The 16,844-nt window shown below is 31.0% G+C and overlaps 1 protein-coding gene across 3 annotated transcripts in view; it reads right to left on the bottom strand.

The window, feature by feature from the left end:
* Nucleotides 1-15,801, bottom strand: part of LOC130450918 (neurofibromin) — a 52,421-nt gene extending 36,620 nt beyond the window's left edge. Inside the window, exons 1-17 of one of the 3 annotated variants that reach the window (XM_056789640.1) lie at nt 15,645-15,785; nt 15,376-15,519; nt 14,721-14,925; nt 14,042-14,508; nt 12,827-13,069; nt 11,481-12,308; nt 10,175-10,361; nt 10,050-10,091; nt 9,257-9,483; nt 8,901-9,145; nt 7,674-8,500; nt 5,988-7,098; nt 3,801-3,992; nt 3,486-3,747; nt 2,969-3,373; nt 1,874-2,238; nt 455-752 (exon numbers count right to left, since the gene is read on the bottom strand). In XM_056789640.1, the coding sequence (XP_056645618.1) occupies nt 455-752; nt 1,874-2,238; nt 2,969-3,373; nt 3,486-3,747; nt 3,801-3,992; nt 5,988-7,098; nt 7,674-8,500; nt 8,901-9,145; nt 9,257-9,483; nt 10,050-10,091; nt 10,175-10,361; nt 11,481-12,308; nt 12,827-13,069; nt 14,042-14,508; nt 14,721-14,925; nt 15,376-15,519; nt 15,645-15,704 (6,108 nt within the window). In that variant the 5' untranslated portion in view covers nt 15,705-15,785. Of the gene's footprint in view, nt 1-454; nt 753-1,873; nt 2,239-2,968; nt 3,374-3,485; nt 3,748-3,800; nt 3,993-5,987; nt 7,099-7,673; nt 8,501-8,900; nt 9,146-9,256; nt 9,484-10,049; nt 10,092-10,174; nt 10,362-11,480; nt 12,309-12,826; nt 13,070-14,041; nt 14,509-14,720; nt 14,926-15,375; nt 15,520-15,644 lie in introns of all 3 variants that reach the window. The other 2 variants (XM_056789638.1, XM_056789639.1) reach the window with 2 other exon arrangements.
* Nucleotides 15,802-16,844: the final 1,043 nt, after the last annotated feature.

Below are 16,844 nucleotides of genomic sequence, written 5' to 3'. Positions count from 1 at the left end.
AAGAGAATTAGGAAAAGTATGTTTTCTGGGCTGAAGTGTCAATATCGAAATATTGTGTAGGAATTACTTAGGTAGTAGATTACACAGTACATTTTGCGTTCAACAGGTACCATTTAACCTTCTATTAGTGCCTCTGCCTAATTCCAACCCTATTTCAGATTCGGCTTAACCATGCGCCGTAAGGGCAATGGTGTCTTAGCCAAAATTTTTAGACCTTTATAAGTATATTTGTTCAGTTTAACGCATTAGTATTTGCTGTTAAGCCGTAAATAGTGTTCACAGTATTATAAGATTAGTAATAAAATGGCGACATTTACACCAACGAAAAGATGTTCCAATTATTCTCCATTATCAGTGAATGATTTTTCGACAGATGTTGGAACACCAAAGACACAAATCTCACATTAATGCTTACATTGAATATCATCTGGAAAATAAGTACTTTGATAATTACCTTGCAGAGCCGACCAATGATTTTCTTAGCAACTAAAGGAACATTCGCTGATGCCAAAGCCACAGCAGTATCCGCCATTATTTCTACCATTGGTGAACCTAATCCAGAGTTAACAGACCTATAAATAAAATTATCTAGCACCATATCTATCAGTTCCGGAACTTGTCCAATTGACCCCCAAATTTTTGCTTGTATAGATGGATACATTTGTGTTTCTTCTATTGTCAGTAGAATTAATTTTTCTATAATGCCAGCTACTTGTTTCTGTCTTTTATTTTCTTCTGATGCTTTACAAAATCTAGAAGTGGAATATTATTTCAAGGAAAAGCACAAGATCAATTGAAAAACATGATCATTTCTTCAAGTCGATATTTCATATATATTTTATGGAATTAAATTTAGAAAATTATTTATTACAATGATTTCCATAATTTTTCTTGTTTAAAAGATGATTGCCTGGTGAGAGCTTTGTCTGATGTTATGAACGCAATTCTTTTGGAGATTTCTATAAGTGAAATTGAAAATTTAATTTTTGGAAGAATTTCTAATAAATTAGGTACATAGGTATGGTGGCAAAAAATAAAACAGTGACAGTTTTCCTTTGGAAAGCGTCTCAGATAAATAGCTTTTTGCAATATTTTATTCAAACAAAAACTATGCTACTCTATCTACTAGGTCTGGTTCAAATAATATGACTGTAAAATTTTAGTACGGCTTGGACGCGAATGAACAGGTACTCTTGGTAAAATTTTCTATTTAAACATTCTTTGAAAGACTAACAAGTTACATCTTTTAATATTTCATTTCTTAGATTTATAAGAGTAAATTTTGAAAAATGTGAATACTTACATTAATTAAAAAAAACAGAAAGATAGCTCACTTATACCTATAGATAGGCAACTTTATGAAGTTAAGCTGAACGGGTAAAACACTACAAATAAACAAACTGTTTACAGACTTGAATAAAATATTTCTATCATAAGTGCGAGACATTTATGGATTTCTTTCTGTTTTTACCAGATAATGTGTTGAATTAATCCTTATTAAGTCTCTAATCTATGCTTATACTATTGGAATTTGAAAATTCGTGGCTCCAAATCAATAGAAGTAAAATTCTATGTGTTGCATTCTCCAGAATTCTAATGAAAAAACTAGTTAAATTTCTAATGAACAAATGCCAAAGTGGTTGAGAGAGAAGAAAAATGAAAAAATATTTATATGAAAAAAAAGCCAACAAAGTATGAATATCAACTCAATTCATATTCTAAACACTAAAATAATGAATAATCAAAATGCAAATAATTTTGCAGACCATATAACAAACAAACTAAAAATAATATATTCTAATGAAAAGTATATGTCAATAATAAGTCATTGAATAAAAAATATTTACTCAATTCAAAGTTTTTTATTACATACCTCACGAGGTTAGGCAGCCAAGGTGTCATATATTCTAAACATAAATGCTTGAGTTCTATACTTGAAACTCTAAATCCTTGTATACATTCCTCTAAAAACTCTAAAGTTAGATGGGGCTCGTTCGTTGCTAATTTTTCTGATACTGATTTGATAAATATTGTATTATTGGAGGGAATACACAGTCCTTGCGTTTCTAATAACTGGCCCTCTATTTTTAAATCAAATGTAGCTGTAAGGGCACATAACTGATTATAAGCAGCCGTTCTTAAATTTGGATCTGAAGATCCTAAATTTAACAACGCCATATTTAATAGCGTACCAGGGACATCTTTTGGTCTTATTTTTTGGTGAACTGTTACTGTTTCCTAAAAAGATTTTTTTTTTATTATCAATCACTTTCAATCCGCACATTCATATTTATTAGAGCCTCGAATTACTCAAGCTTCTCTAAAATTTATCAATTTGAACTACAATGACAATTCTTTCCTGCCTTGAATAAATATTTTGGATTATAAACATATTTTAGTAAATGTGTTTTTTATCATTGAAAGGATTTATTGTTTTTCCACCTTTCAAAGTTTGGTCCAAGTATAAAACATAATTTCTTTAAAACAAAACACGTTATTAAAATAGACATAAAATTAAGAACATATATTCAATAAATTAAATATTGAAAGACCTCAGAAGTGAAAAAATCATTGAATACTATATAAACCCGTTATCATTAAATACAATCTGTACATGTAATGTTGAATAAGGTGAAAGTTCTATGTTGCCAACTGCATCATTGTCAAAAACATTCCAACATTTTGAAGTTTCTAATTTGAAACGTAGTGTGGACTAAGATAGACGTGGGTGAAATCACTATTTTCTTTCATTCCCAAGATCGTGGTCTTTGATTACGACCAACAATTAGTGATGTTATTTTTCAAACTTGAAAGTGTTCAAATTAATAAGTAATTTATGGAAAAGTCTGGTGGTATCGTATTTAAATGGGTCTCGCGAGACCCATTCAAGTACAAAGCTATGGGTGCCCACTTCTATCTACGTCACTGGTTTTCATTAATTGCATAGTTGTATAATTGATATACTTACAGGTTGACTAAGTTCCCATCGATTCCTTATATGAATAATAGCTTGCACTATACTATCACATTCGTTATGAATAAAACTAAGAGGACTACTGTCATTTGTTATAGTAAGCGTAAACTGATTATCATCTACCAAACAAACTTCTTCAATTTCAGATGCATAATAAACATCATTCAGTAGAACAGAATGAGAGAGTACTTTAGCTTTTTCAGAAGAAGTTATCTGAATAGCAGTAGGACCCACCTTGATAGCGACTTTAGTATCCTTATGTGATAATTTTAAAGCATTACTAAATACTTTTAGGTCTTCATCAAGACTCAATGTCGCTCCAGGTAATTTTTGTTGATCAGGTTCTATATAATCATTCAACTTATTCGGAGAATCGATGAAAATCATTTTTCTATTTCCCTGAAATTTTATTCATTAAATCAAAAAAAGAAATTTAAATAATGTTGATAATAATTGAATGTTTCAAATTTTTTCCAGTTATCAGAACCCGTTAATATTATCTACTTTTTACCTTAAGTGGTAGTAAAAGTCTGTCATGGAATTTAGTATATTCTCGAACCCAATTATTACAATTATATACATAAGCAGCAGTTAGACACTCATAACCAACATCAGGTAGAACATAAAACCATTTCTGTAAATATTCAGTTCGAAATCTGTTCTCTGTACAGGTGTGTGTAAAATCCACCACAATTTCCCAAGGAGAGTGGCAGAAAGGTTTTAATGACAATATTACATGGTATAATAGCAAGTCTCCGTTAGTTTCTCCAAACCTAAAATCATAAATGAATAAGTACAGGAAATTTGAATAAAAAATATTTATTACTTATATCGTCTAGCAATATAGTAGAATACCGGATTCCCTAGTTTGCTAGTACCAGCTTGGTAAAATATGTTTAGAGATTTTATTGATTTGAACTCCTCTTTTTCAAGTACATTATGTTTGACCATTAGTTCTTCAAAATGATTTGATGACATATCTATTGAGCTCCATCTTGCATAAGCAGAAAAAAGCATACTACAAAAAATTGTTCAAATTAATGTACGGCTACGGCCTAGAGAGTGAGAGGTGTAATTTGTTTTTGCAGGTCATCGATATAAATTTTCATTGGCGAAAAATGTAATTCATAAAGGAAAAGTCCTATTTAAAAATATATTTATTGAGTCAAACTACAAATTAACTATCCCGAGAATGTTTGTTGTGTACAACAATGTTACAGTTATAGCTTAGACTGACTTTACAACAGAAAAATGGTCTTTTATATTATTTTAATTTACATGACATAAGCAAGTTATTTACTAGGCATCATCTTTTATAGTTGTATAGGGTGGAAATGACATAATTGATGCAAAATAAACAGAAAGTATTATAGTTATTGATCTACTTGTACGTTACTATTTTACGCCTTGTAGATTCATTCAAATGAATTCATACAAAAATCCCGAGTGTTCCTAATAGATATTTAGGTTTTATTTAATTTTCTTCATAAAATACTTCTGGGTAAGGAGACTCATTGCCGCCCACTGGTGACCACGATCCCAATGTGAAAGGCATAATATAATTTAGTTATTTTAGATGCCAAAAGAAAAACGAATTAGATCTAGCACAAAGACTTCCTGATCTTGTAAAACTTGAAAACTTGAAAACTAGAAAATCGGTGAAACTTATTGAAGATGGATTTTCTATACGAAAAGTTTCGAATATTCCATTCTCAAATCTAAAGAAGATTCAATGAAAAAAACTTGGCATCACGTTTAGGACGGTCAACTGTGTTCAGCACTGAACAAGAAAAGCAATTGGCCGACTTGATAAAGAAGATGGCGAACATGTTTTATGGATGCACAGCTAAAGAAATAAGAAATGTGGCGTTAAAGTACGCCGAAAGCATGCACTCGAAACAAAATTGTAATCAATCTTCTAAAATGACTGGTACAAACTGTTTGGCATCATTTATGGTTAGAAATTATATATCTATTAAAAAATCAGAATCCATCAGCATAAATCAGATCACGGCATTCAATAAAAAAAAGTGAAATTATTTTATCAGCTGCCGGTCAAACTGATGGCAAAACATAAATTTGTCGCCAAAAACATCTAGAATCGCGATGAGACGGGTATTACTACTGACCAACCCCCTGAAAAATTACTAGCAACTAAAGGGCACAGAAAAGTAGATTCAATTACAAGCTGGGAGAGAAAAAAATATAACGTTAATATGTGCAATGAACGCTGCCGATAGATTCATTCCACCTATGTTTATTTTTCCGTTAAGCCTTCTGCTGAAGAACAAGTCCTAGTAGATATTAGACAATCATGCTAATCATATATTGCTGCCTGTTTCGAATTTTGCAAACTGAACCACATCCATATGCTCTATTTACATCCGCATACGTCGCATAAAATGCAACCACTTGACGTTTCGTTTTATGAACTTTTGAAAGAGACATAAAAAAAAGTACGACTTATACATAAAAAGTCATGTGGCACCTTACGAAGTAGTATCATTATTGCGAAAGGCATTTAATTGAGTCGCGTCCATCAGCAAAAGTGAGACGGGATTTAGAGCTAGAGTTATTTTTCAGATGAATGATGTAATGACAATTTTCTACTAGCCTAATTCCTCCAGTCGGCAGAACCTATGGCCATTCAAAACGATGATAAATCAGTGGCAATTGATAGCCTAACACCTAGCCAAGCAAGCTCTTCAGTATCTGGCACATCAATGCAAGTTAATCCACCATTAACAACGACGCCACCCAGCTTATATATGTTTTACTAAAGTAAAAATCACCTACATCAATTTTTTTAAATGCTGAAGATGGAATGTTTTTTAAAAAATCAATTTTCACTGGTAATCATTTTCTTATAAAGCGATCTTGATTTTAGATTTATTTCAATATATAATGTCTTATAGAAAAGATTTCTGAGATTTAAACTTTACAAGAAAATAAATAAGCCTAAGTAACAAGTATATTTTGTCAAATTATTGGAAAAAGAATATTTTTCACTTACTGAGAATCAACTGGCTTATGCTCAGGGGGCCCTAAATATGCTAACAATGTTGCCATTTTATCAAAAGGTCTTCTTCCTACCGCTTTATGATCTCTACTGCTGGATAAATAATCCCCAATTTTTTCTTGGTGGTTCCATAATAATCTATGTAAAGCTAAAACGTTGGCGTCAGAAATAAATGACTTGGAATGTGAGGTTTGATCAACAGTTTCACAGTCAAGTGCAATTTGAACAAAGAATCTTCGCCCAATTTCAAAATGCGCCCTTAGAAAATCGTTGAAAGGAAGCATATGTTGTTCTTTACTAAATTCAACATGATTTGCAATATTTTGTAAAATTTTAGACATCAACATAAGTCCCCTCTTGACAGTATTTGGCACTGGTTTACTAACAATGCCCATTTCTTGAGGGGAAACTATGGCAGGATTAATAAAACGTAAAAATATCACTGTTCCAACTGCTCCTATATTATTTTGGGGCGCTTGGGGGAATCGTTTACTTAATACTTGATATAAACAATGGCACATCGATCTTAATTGTGGAGGAAACTTATCGATTGAATTAACAATAGCATTAAACACCCTCTGTGTTAGAGCTATCAAACTTTGTCTGTTTTCTTCTATATCTTCATTTGGTTCTAGTCTAGCTGGATCAACTTCAAAACTGCAATAAGGATCATCCAATAATGGGGCAATAAAGGGTTCCAAAAGGGTTTGTAAATAACTAGCTCCATATATTTTGAAACAAAATGCCATTATTTTACTTCCAAGACTATTTCCTCTGAACAATGTTTGCATACAATCAGATACTTCAACTTCCCTGTAAAACATATTCCATAATAATGGAGCTAATAAATGCTTGGCATCAAATAATGTTACAAAAACTCTGGCAAGCTCATCCATTTGTGAAGTAGTAACAACATTAGCAAGAGCAACCGCTATCGGTAACTCTCCTTTGTCACTGATCATGGTAACAAGTAACACTAATTGTTCAAAGCGATCTGCCAATACAGTTTCTGCTAAATTTTCAAACTCGGTTCCTTGCTGCAATATTTTAGTTAAAACCTCCATAAAAGCTGCCCTTGTTTGTAGATCTTTATTATATCCAAGATCTGTAACATAAAATTGATAAACACAAAAACAATGCAAAATATGCTTTTTAGATTTTATTTATATTGTTTATATTTTGAAAATAGTACTAACGCGTTTCAAAATAATCTTTGTATGTGGTCAATATTCTTTTATGAAATGAAAAAATTACATCAGTAGAAATAAAAAAGAACGGAGACAAGACGGAAAATTAAAACCAAAGAGAACTATTTTAATACAAATTATTATAACAATTGTATGTGAAGGTTAAAAATATGAATGCATTTTAGTCACTTTGTATTGGCTTACAATTACAAACACTGAAACCATTGGTTTTATTGTTCAAAATTTCAATTTCTCTAGTGGTTGATTTACAAAAATAACTCAAAAATACATACCATGTAAAAAATATTAAAATCCCTATTTGTATTCACAGATATCTAATAACAGTAAAAAAAATTGTAGAGCTAAGTCATACTTCAAACAACTTTGAATTTCAGGATAAATTATATGAACAGTTGGAAAGTTGTATTAAGGGAACTACTATATCTATGATCACATTATCTGATAAATATTTTAAGTAGATTGAATGGCTTACCTATGGAATGCATAAGTCCACTATCAATATTTGCTGAGAGTAAGTTGGACATAGCTTGAATAGTGGCATTTCTTAATATATCGTGCTTTCCACTGTAAACTTTGGGTTTTGCCTTATCTTTTTCACCTTCTGGAGTTTCCGTACAATCACTCAATAAGTTAATAAACAATGTGAAATATTTCAGAAACAACTGACTTTTTGCCTCCATTAAATCTCCTCTATCAGATTCTTCTGGTTGTAGAGGGAGACCTCGAAGCAGCGCTGCTACAGCTTCCATACAGGCTTGATCTAATTCTCTAGTGATAATTGTAACATCAGCAGATCCTGGAGGTGCAATTTGGTGAGAATTGCCCAAAATCCAATCAGATAAGTACTCAACTAACTTATTTCTGAATTTCATTTCTTGGCGAAATGCCAAATCATCTCTTCTACTCATCATAGTTTCAACCAACTGACACAACTTGGTTTTCATATGGATTGCATGGACAGTCATATCTAAATGTCTTACATATCTAACTACAGCCAGCATCATGCTTTCTATACTAGTTATACCTAAATGTTCGGATGGTTGATCATTTTTAGTACTGTCTAGAATGTTCTTCATAATAAATATTATATGTTCGATAAATTGTGTGTTAACCTCATTAACAACTACTTGTCCTAGTTGGTCGAAAAATTTATCTACAATTGATTTTATTTGTTCAAATAATATAGGATACAATGCTGAAGACATTTCGTGACCTATTAATTCCTTCACATGTTTTTGTATCTGGGCTCCAAATTTCTCATTTCCACAAACAAGTAACCGTAATAGTAAATCCACAAATCTGTAACAAAATCAAAAGATGAAGATATTTTGGAAAAATTCAATCAATGATTTAGTGAGATAAATATTATAGCAGTATATATATTTCATATGAAATTATGTATCAAAAATTATTCTAGCTATAGCATAAATAATATGATAAAACTAACAATGAAGAATATAAAGTATATAGCTTTTGACATTGCAATGCTGTACCTAGTTTCAGTTTATCCTACCATATCATAATTAACATATAGCTGTTCAAGTAATTTGAGATAATTTCTTCGCATATTACCTTTCTTTTATTTCTAAACTTGGCTGATATTATTCAGTTCATAGTATATTTGGATGCAATATGTAGTTTACCAGCACAACATACATAACAAACACACATTTTGAAATTATGAAAACATAATACTTACGAAGTTACTGGACAATACTGCCTTTGATCTTGTATTTGTTGACTTTGGAGTGTACTGGATTTCCTATTGCCAAGACATGCTTCAGACCCAAGATTACTACTTCCAATTGAACTTATTGTCATCGAAGATAGACTAGAATATGAGCTAGTTGACAAAGGAGTCCTAGACGGTGACTTTCTTTGCAAACAAACTCCACCAAGAGCACACAAGAATCCTGTCATATTCGCCCATTCATTTATTTGATCCTTAAAAATTATCATATGATGTATACATACTGGATAATCAACATTTCAATATTAAATTTTACACATTTGTTGACTAAAAGATTTTCACACAGATAAATTATTCAATTATACCTCTAACTCATGTTCAGAATTTTGATGTGACGCTCTTCGTTTTCCAACGGATCTATGAAAAGACTCCATCGGGCAATCTTCCGCTCTAGGTTTGGGATAGGATGACAAATTTTTACACATTCCATTCCAATTCATAAAAGTTTCGTCCCAAGCTGGCTGGACACCATTTACACAATGCTCAATTTTTCTCAATAACGACATAATTCGTTTCTGAAGCGCCGCCCTTCCTTTTAAAAAAATTAAAACTGTTATCTATTGCTATGTCTCCAAAGTATTGCATACAAAATATATATGGATGATAAACTGAAAACTGAAACATGAAGGCGAGTAATAGTATAAAACATTTTCTATAACGCTTGCCGCTATTATGATGCCTTTAAAAGTAACTTAAGAATATTTCATACATAACATATGAAAATGTGTCAAACATTTTTTCAAAGTGGATATTGAAAAAGATGGAAAAACTACAGAGAATTGTATTCGATACTTTTTGAACTGGACATAAGGAATCGAATATTAAAATATAGTTTAAAATATGACCATTACCTATTCAGATTAAAAATGAATTAAAAGTTGTATTCCTAAAAATGATACTTTACATTGTAAGTATTGCAGTGGGCAACTTTTATGTCTTCAACATTTGAGAAAGAAATGATACATAACACATTAAAACTACTACCTCCCCCCTCCCAAAGCAACATTTTGTATGACAGTTGAATTATTGTCAGAAAAATCGCAGCAGTAGCTGTAATTCTACTTTATCCCTATAAAGGTTGAACAAGCACCAACTTACCAGTTAAGTGATCTGGGAAATACACCCTATTTTCTCCAGAAGCTGCGTTAATATAATAAAACAGTATGTTCTCAATTATTTCAATATATATTTAATAGAAAAATCATGTAACACTAATTACTTACCTGTCGTAAGTACTGTTGATGCCTGAGCTAGCTCTTGATATACATGATAATTTGGAACTAAACATGTTACAGTAACTTCATCTGAGCCACATCTTATTTCAGCTTCTTGACATAGAAGAGCAAAACAGCTCATAGCAACCAAAACTGCATCTATATCAATACTCCACAGATACATAAAAAACACAACCTAAAAATTAGAACAAAATGGTCCAAATATATACTTGAAGAGATTATTATTAATCAAGTATTTTACGCATCCAAAATATTAATTTTGATTCTTATAATTACATAAGAACAAATGATCATCTTCAACTACTCAGCGACTATTAGTAGTGCTTTTAAATTTACGAGTATTCATTCAATTTTGGAATGCCATCAAATGATCAATTATAAGTTTTATCGACAAGAGAGAAATTATCGATTTAGACGTTGACGACAGGTGAATAAGTTCTGGGGAATTAAGAAGATATTCAAACATAATTGGGCTTTAACATCTAGCTGCCAGAACAATACCAATATTCCTCCTTAAGCCATCCCAAACAATGACAGAAATCATAATGGAATTAGTAGGACAAGGAATTATGATATTAATGTGTCAAAAAAAATATCTTGATTGGTTTGCTCATATTAACTGAATGAAAATGTAGTGACATTGAATAAGTAATATGTAGAGTTATGAACAATTGAAATGTTAGTAGAGAAACACTTAATTTAGAAGAACAGCAATAGGTTTTTTTAAAATGTATTTATTGATTTACCTTGCAATATTATAAATAAAAACAAACGGCAACAATCGACACCAATGGATAACTCCGAAAATAGTGCTAAAGAATGCTTTTTCTTTAGTTTGCTAACCATTAGGGGGACACCAAAATGCCTCAGTTTGTAGAATTTTATACCCACTGATGGAAAGACTGGCAGTTGTATATGAGAGAATGGGTCTGAGCATAAACATAACTAAATTAATATATTATGTCATTTAAAAGAAAGAATATAACATTTTTTTAGATTAATGTATCTTGTGTTTATTTTTTCACAAGCATAGGAAATCTTCTGAGTATTTATGGAATAACCATAACAAATCTTTATAAAATTGTTAAAAAAACAAATTCAGATAAGGTTGTAAATTTTACAATAACTGTTAATTAAAAAAATATATAAATAATTAAAAAAAAATCTTGTGGTATTAGATAAATTAAATTAGAGAATAGACCTAGCAGATTAGATACTAACAAACACCCAAAATTAAATATACTCAGACATTGTCAAATGATCATGAAGTTACATATTAAAATTATCTACATACCTCTAGTTTTATATGTGCTTGTTTACAGATAGCTATAGAGCTTCCTAAATTAGCATAATCCTTATGTTTAGCTAAGAAGGCATTCCTGCATATTAGAATCTCCCTTAGCCATTTAAGAATATCAGTATAATTCATAATTTGATGCTGAATTAATTTTTGTGAAATGGAAAACATCACTTGTGAACTCACATCCCAAAATGTGTTTATTGGTGCTTCAGGATTCCAAACTTCAATTTTTTCTGGACGGTGGAGAACTAGCAATGCTTCCATTGCTTCTTGAGCTACCTCGGGCATTGTAGTTTGGTGAACAAGGGAAACTAAGCCATTTATTAGTTCTAATGTAGAGCTTTGAATTTCGTGACCAGCTTTACCTTGATTATTTAACATTAACATTGGATCTGCATGAACCAATCTAACCATGTAGAGGAGTAAATGAACTTCTTCTGCTCTGTCTTTGGATTTTCCCTGACAGTCTTTTCCTTTTAAAGTAATTTGTATCATTCTTAATGGTGTATGAGATATACAACCTTGAGAAACTTTATTAAGGGTATCTGTAAACATCGCCCTTAATTCAGATGCTTTATTATAAACTAAATCTATTTGAGGCCACCAGTGCAATCTCGGTTGAGTAACAATTTTATAGAGTGATCGTACTAAGACAAAATGAAAAGTTGGTGGTGAAGTTAAGCTTAGACACACTTTTATTGTGTCGTTATTATGTGGTTTTATTCTGAATATTGATACAAAACAGTCTATCATTAAATCCATGTCTTGATATAAATAATTTTGTCCACGTGAAAATGGTTTTTGAGGATTGAATAACAGGCTCTGGAAAAGAAAACAAGTTTTAAATTATGAGGGAACTAAGCAACTAGCAAAATCTAATCATCATGTGAGTTAGTATCATGTTAGATGGACTGAAGATATATATTCAACACTCAAAAGTCTTTGAGGATGCCACCTTCCAAACAAAAAGTTAGACAATAGAAGATGCATATATTCATCTCCTTTATCTCCATATATATATAAACATATTGAGATAAGTGAAGGTATATTTTCACTATAGGTTTGGAGTTTTAATTCATAATTTTATGGGTCGAAATCTTTTTTACAAATATGTGAAAGTTTTGAAGGCATATTCTATGGGGTTTTACTTTTTAGAAACTAATATCCTTTTTTCCCAATAAAACGGAACTGCATAACATTGTGGCATGGTCAATAGTTTCTTCAATTGCAATTATGAGAATCTGTCCTCGCTTGCTGTTCAGGTTTTTAAGAAGTTTAAACAACACAACAAATACAAAATTGAGTTAAGAATAAAATCAATTATTCATTATTTGTCTTACCTTTAAATCACTCAATATACTTTGAACTAGAACAAAAGTGACATTATTAGAATCCAGAATTCTAATATAAGTGGAAGCTTTACAAAGTTTCACACATGTCACAGCTGCAGCCTCTGTAAACTGTTTGCTATTACCATGAGCTCCAAGACATCTTTTGATATTGTCAATGAAGACTTTCTTTTTGCTATGCCGAGGTGAACATGGAGCTCCACTATCAGCATTAATTATTTCTTCTAGAACTTTCTAAAAGTAACAATGTAAAAGTGTCAATTTTTTAAACTCCAAAAATATTGCAGTGAATTTAAGCAGAAAGTTTATATATAAAGGTGGAATTAAAGCTTGGATTGAAATAAAAGCTCTTTTGGATTAAGATTATGACAGTTAAATAGCCAATCCAGTGTTTGGATTCTAATCCCTTCAAAGTAATTTTGGATAATTCTTGAAATGCAGGTTATATACAAAGAGAACATTTTCTCCTACAAAGGAAGTGAATGGTATGACTTAAGGTTATAGTACTTCAATAATGTACCTGTGAGCATCAAGACTTTACAATGATCCACATGTTGGTATGACCCTCCATATTAATGCCATTCCATATTATTACTAATTCGCCATTAGCTTGGTTGGATGCATCATTGCACAAACATTTTGTTTGCTATTCTCTATACTTAGATACTTTCATCATTGCCAAATTGGTAAAATTTGTACTAATCTGAGAACATTACCTTTGATCATTAGATCTTCTTAGTTCAAAATATTTCTATCAACTGTTTTCGTGTTCTTTGATGTGCCTGGGTTAACAGTAGTCTAGTTGCAAATACTATGACCCCAAATTGAACTCTCTAAGTCATCATCAAATCATTCCGTCTATTTTAATAGTGCTAGACAGGACCTTTGTAAAGTGAAGTAGACATAACAAACCTAGCACTTCAAACTGCACAAATCAGTCTGATTCGCAGTATTTCCACGCCTACCGCCCTGACCTGCTCTTATTTCAATTGCGTTTTTTAGAACCTTCTCAATGCTCTAGAAATCGACGATTATGCCACATAGAATCTTGGAAAATGGAAAATTTCAAATTGAAATATTGAAGTAGGTAACTTTAAGTTATACTATACTAGCTACCAAAGTAGAATATAAATGAATAATTTAATTCTATAGATAAAATATAAGGCGTACAAATTTTTCATCAGCCTGTATGTAGAAGGTACTTACTGGAGCAAGTATCAGTAACATCATTTGTAATGACCATACTGATGATCTTCCTTTTTTGTTATCACCAATCACATCCAGAATATCAAAAAGCTGTTCAGCACATTTGGTCATATCTTCACAGGGATTCTTTTGTACCTCAGCAAATTCATATGGATATGTATCCATCCAGTTCCATATAGCTTTTTCCAATGAAATAACCAAGACAAGATGAGCAGACTTTTTTAATAAACGAAACTTTGATATAGCCTCCAGTAACAACCGTGTTAATCTCCCAACATCTACATTTATATATTGTATTAATTCTATATCACTATAATCTGGGTTTTCGTCAGGGCAGGAGGCTAGTTCTTGAAGTTTTGATGAAATTCGGTTAAAAACGGCATTAAAAAAATTTACGCTCAAAGCAAATAATACTTTGCTCGCCAATTGTTTTATTGCATGGACATTTGGGTTATCACTGGGCATGTCTAAAAATAAAATTTAGAATACAATAAGAGGAAATGAATAGTTATCATTGTAAAGCATTAATAAAAAATCATAATAATAAATCTGAGAATGATCACAAATGGTATCTCATGATAATCTTTCTAGCATAGATGGACGTTATTACTGTACCTATACTATATAACGAAATCTATATAAATTTCTACAATATAACACTTGGTTATAAATATCTTACCTTTACCCACTAAAAAAGCACATATTTCTTTTAACAAGCATTTCAAATTATTATTTTCTTCCATAGTTAAAGTTATTGAGTCTTTTGGTTGGATACTGAAACATTTTTCTAATGTTTCTAATACAATTATCAAACTATCATAGTAATTTTTTTCTAATTCTGGACCATGTTGCCTAGATGTACCACCACCTATGCCAGTCTGGTACTGAAAAAAGTAAAAAACCTAAGTTAATAATTAAATGAAGTAAAGTAGAAGCTTAGAATTAATTTTTGGGTATTTAATAGTTTTTCAACAAAAATTTTTACATTAATAGTATTTCAAGGTAATCTCAATATCACTTTATGTTGATATTTGTACATGTATTATGTATTCCTCAACTTTTTACAAATATAACAATAACTTGCCCTCAAATATTAGAGAATAAATACTTAATAATAAAAGGTTATTCATATGTACTTTTTCATAAAGTTTATTTTCATCCAATTTATTGTTTAAAAATTAAATGAAAAATGTAAAAATTTTGACATTTAAGGATTAAATGTAATACCTACAATCAACTTTTTGTTATTTATTCAATGCTCATTCAAATTATATGAAGAAATTATGCATAAAACACTCAAACTAAAGATTTGCCTTGAAAACATGCATTCATACCAATTCATGTATCCTTTTGAGGACTTTAACAAATCCATCCAGTACTAGTGCAAAACGATATTTAGATATTTGTATGATACAATTTTTGTTTTGTTCTTCATTAATGCTAGAATGAGTTGTTTGAGGACCAATTCGACAGGGTAACTGAAATTAAAATACAATTGTTTAAAATTTGTATGTATTAAGGTTTCATGTAAATATTGATTAAAAGGTGGGCAGCACAATAACTTTCAAAAAATTGTAAGTATCAATATTTTCTAAACACCAACCTGTTCCTCAAACCTAACAATCAAAGTATTAGCCCATTCTCCAGGCTTTTGTGTTGCCATTTTCTGGAAAACGGTTTAGTTTCACATTATTACGGGGTCTTAATTCGGTATGACATTTTTATCTAGGTAAATTGTATTGGTGGTAGAATCTGACAGCAGTGACAGAGCGATTACCAACTTAGCAAACAATTTCCACTACCAAAGTTTCACTCTTTATAACGTAGTGGCAAATATATTAATGTTCAGGTAAAAATTACCTGACAGTTTCAAATGTTTAGGTTTAGGTTAAATGAAACAAATACTGAAATTTAAATTCAGATTCTGTTTATTGTATACATTCCAAAAAGTTATAGTAGTTCATTAAAGTAAAACTGCGTGTCCTGCACAATTAACGTGTTTCTTGAACAACACACAACTTATCACTACAATTTACATTTTACATATGAAATACCATTCTAAAAAAAGAACAAAATGGAAGGAGATTCTTATTATAAAGATGAAATTTCCAGTAATTAATTAAAAGTAGTGTGGCTACGTACAGACGTAAGATATAAGGCTTATAGCTGTATTTCTAATGCACTCTTATGGACCACTAACACCACCAAAATACCCAAATACAATTTAAAAAAATATATAGGGTAGCAGATTCCACTATTAATGCACTCTTTTGCAACGCTAGCAAAACAAAATGTTTTTTTCCTCTAAATCTAAAAGGTGTTTTCTTTCCACTGAGTCAATTATCAAACTTCATTCAAAGTGAATGTAAAGAAAATCTGTTTTCAACACATTTTATCTAGGAGAGCGCTCACGTTGCTGATGTCAATATTAACAGATTGTTTAATTTAAAAGTAAAATTGTTCCTAGCCACTTCATTATTTGAGTGAACTCATACAAGTTTTATTGGTTACAACTTTTGATTTTTTTTGTTTATTGATTATTATTGAATTGGTCTTATTTGATTGACTTAGGGCTCAATCAAACGATGTGGAATGGATGTGCGTCACTACTATTTCGAAACGGAGAGAGCCAATCAGCACTTTGACGCATCTTTTGTTACGCGATTGTCTGGGGTCGAGGTTTCTAGTAATATTAGTACACTAAAAAAGATTTTCTGATTTTTTGACCAATAACACTGTTTGAGCGAAGGTTCGATTTATTCAAGAAAAACCGACAAACTAACTTTTTATATTCAAAAAACTT

The sequence above is a fragment of the Diorhabda sublineata genome, chromosome X, assembly GCF_026230105.1.
Source record: "Diorhabda sublineata isolate icDioSubl1.1 chromosome X, icDioSubl1.1, whole genome shotgun sequence".
Taxonomy (NCBI): Eukaryota; Metazoa; Arthropoda; class Insecta; order Coleoptera; family Chrysomelidae; genus Diorhabda; species Diorhabda sublineata.
This window is presented reverse-complemented; position numbering and strand designations above follow the sequence as displayed.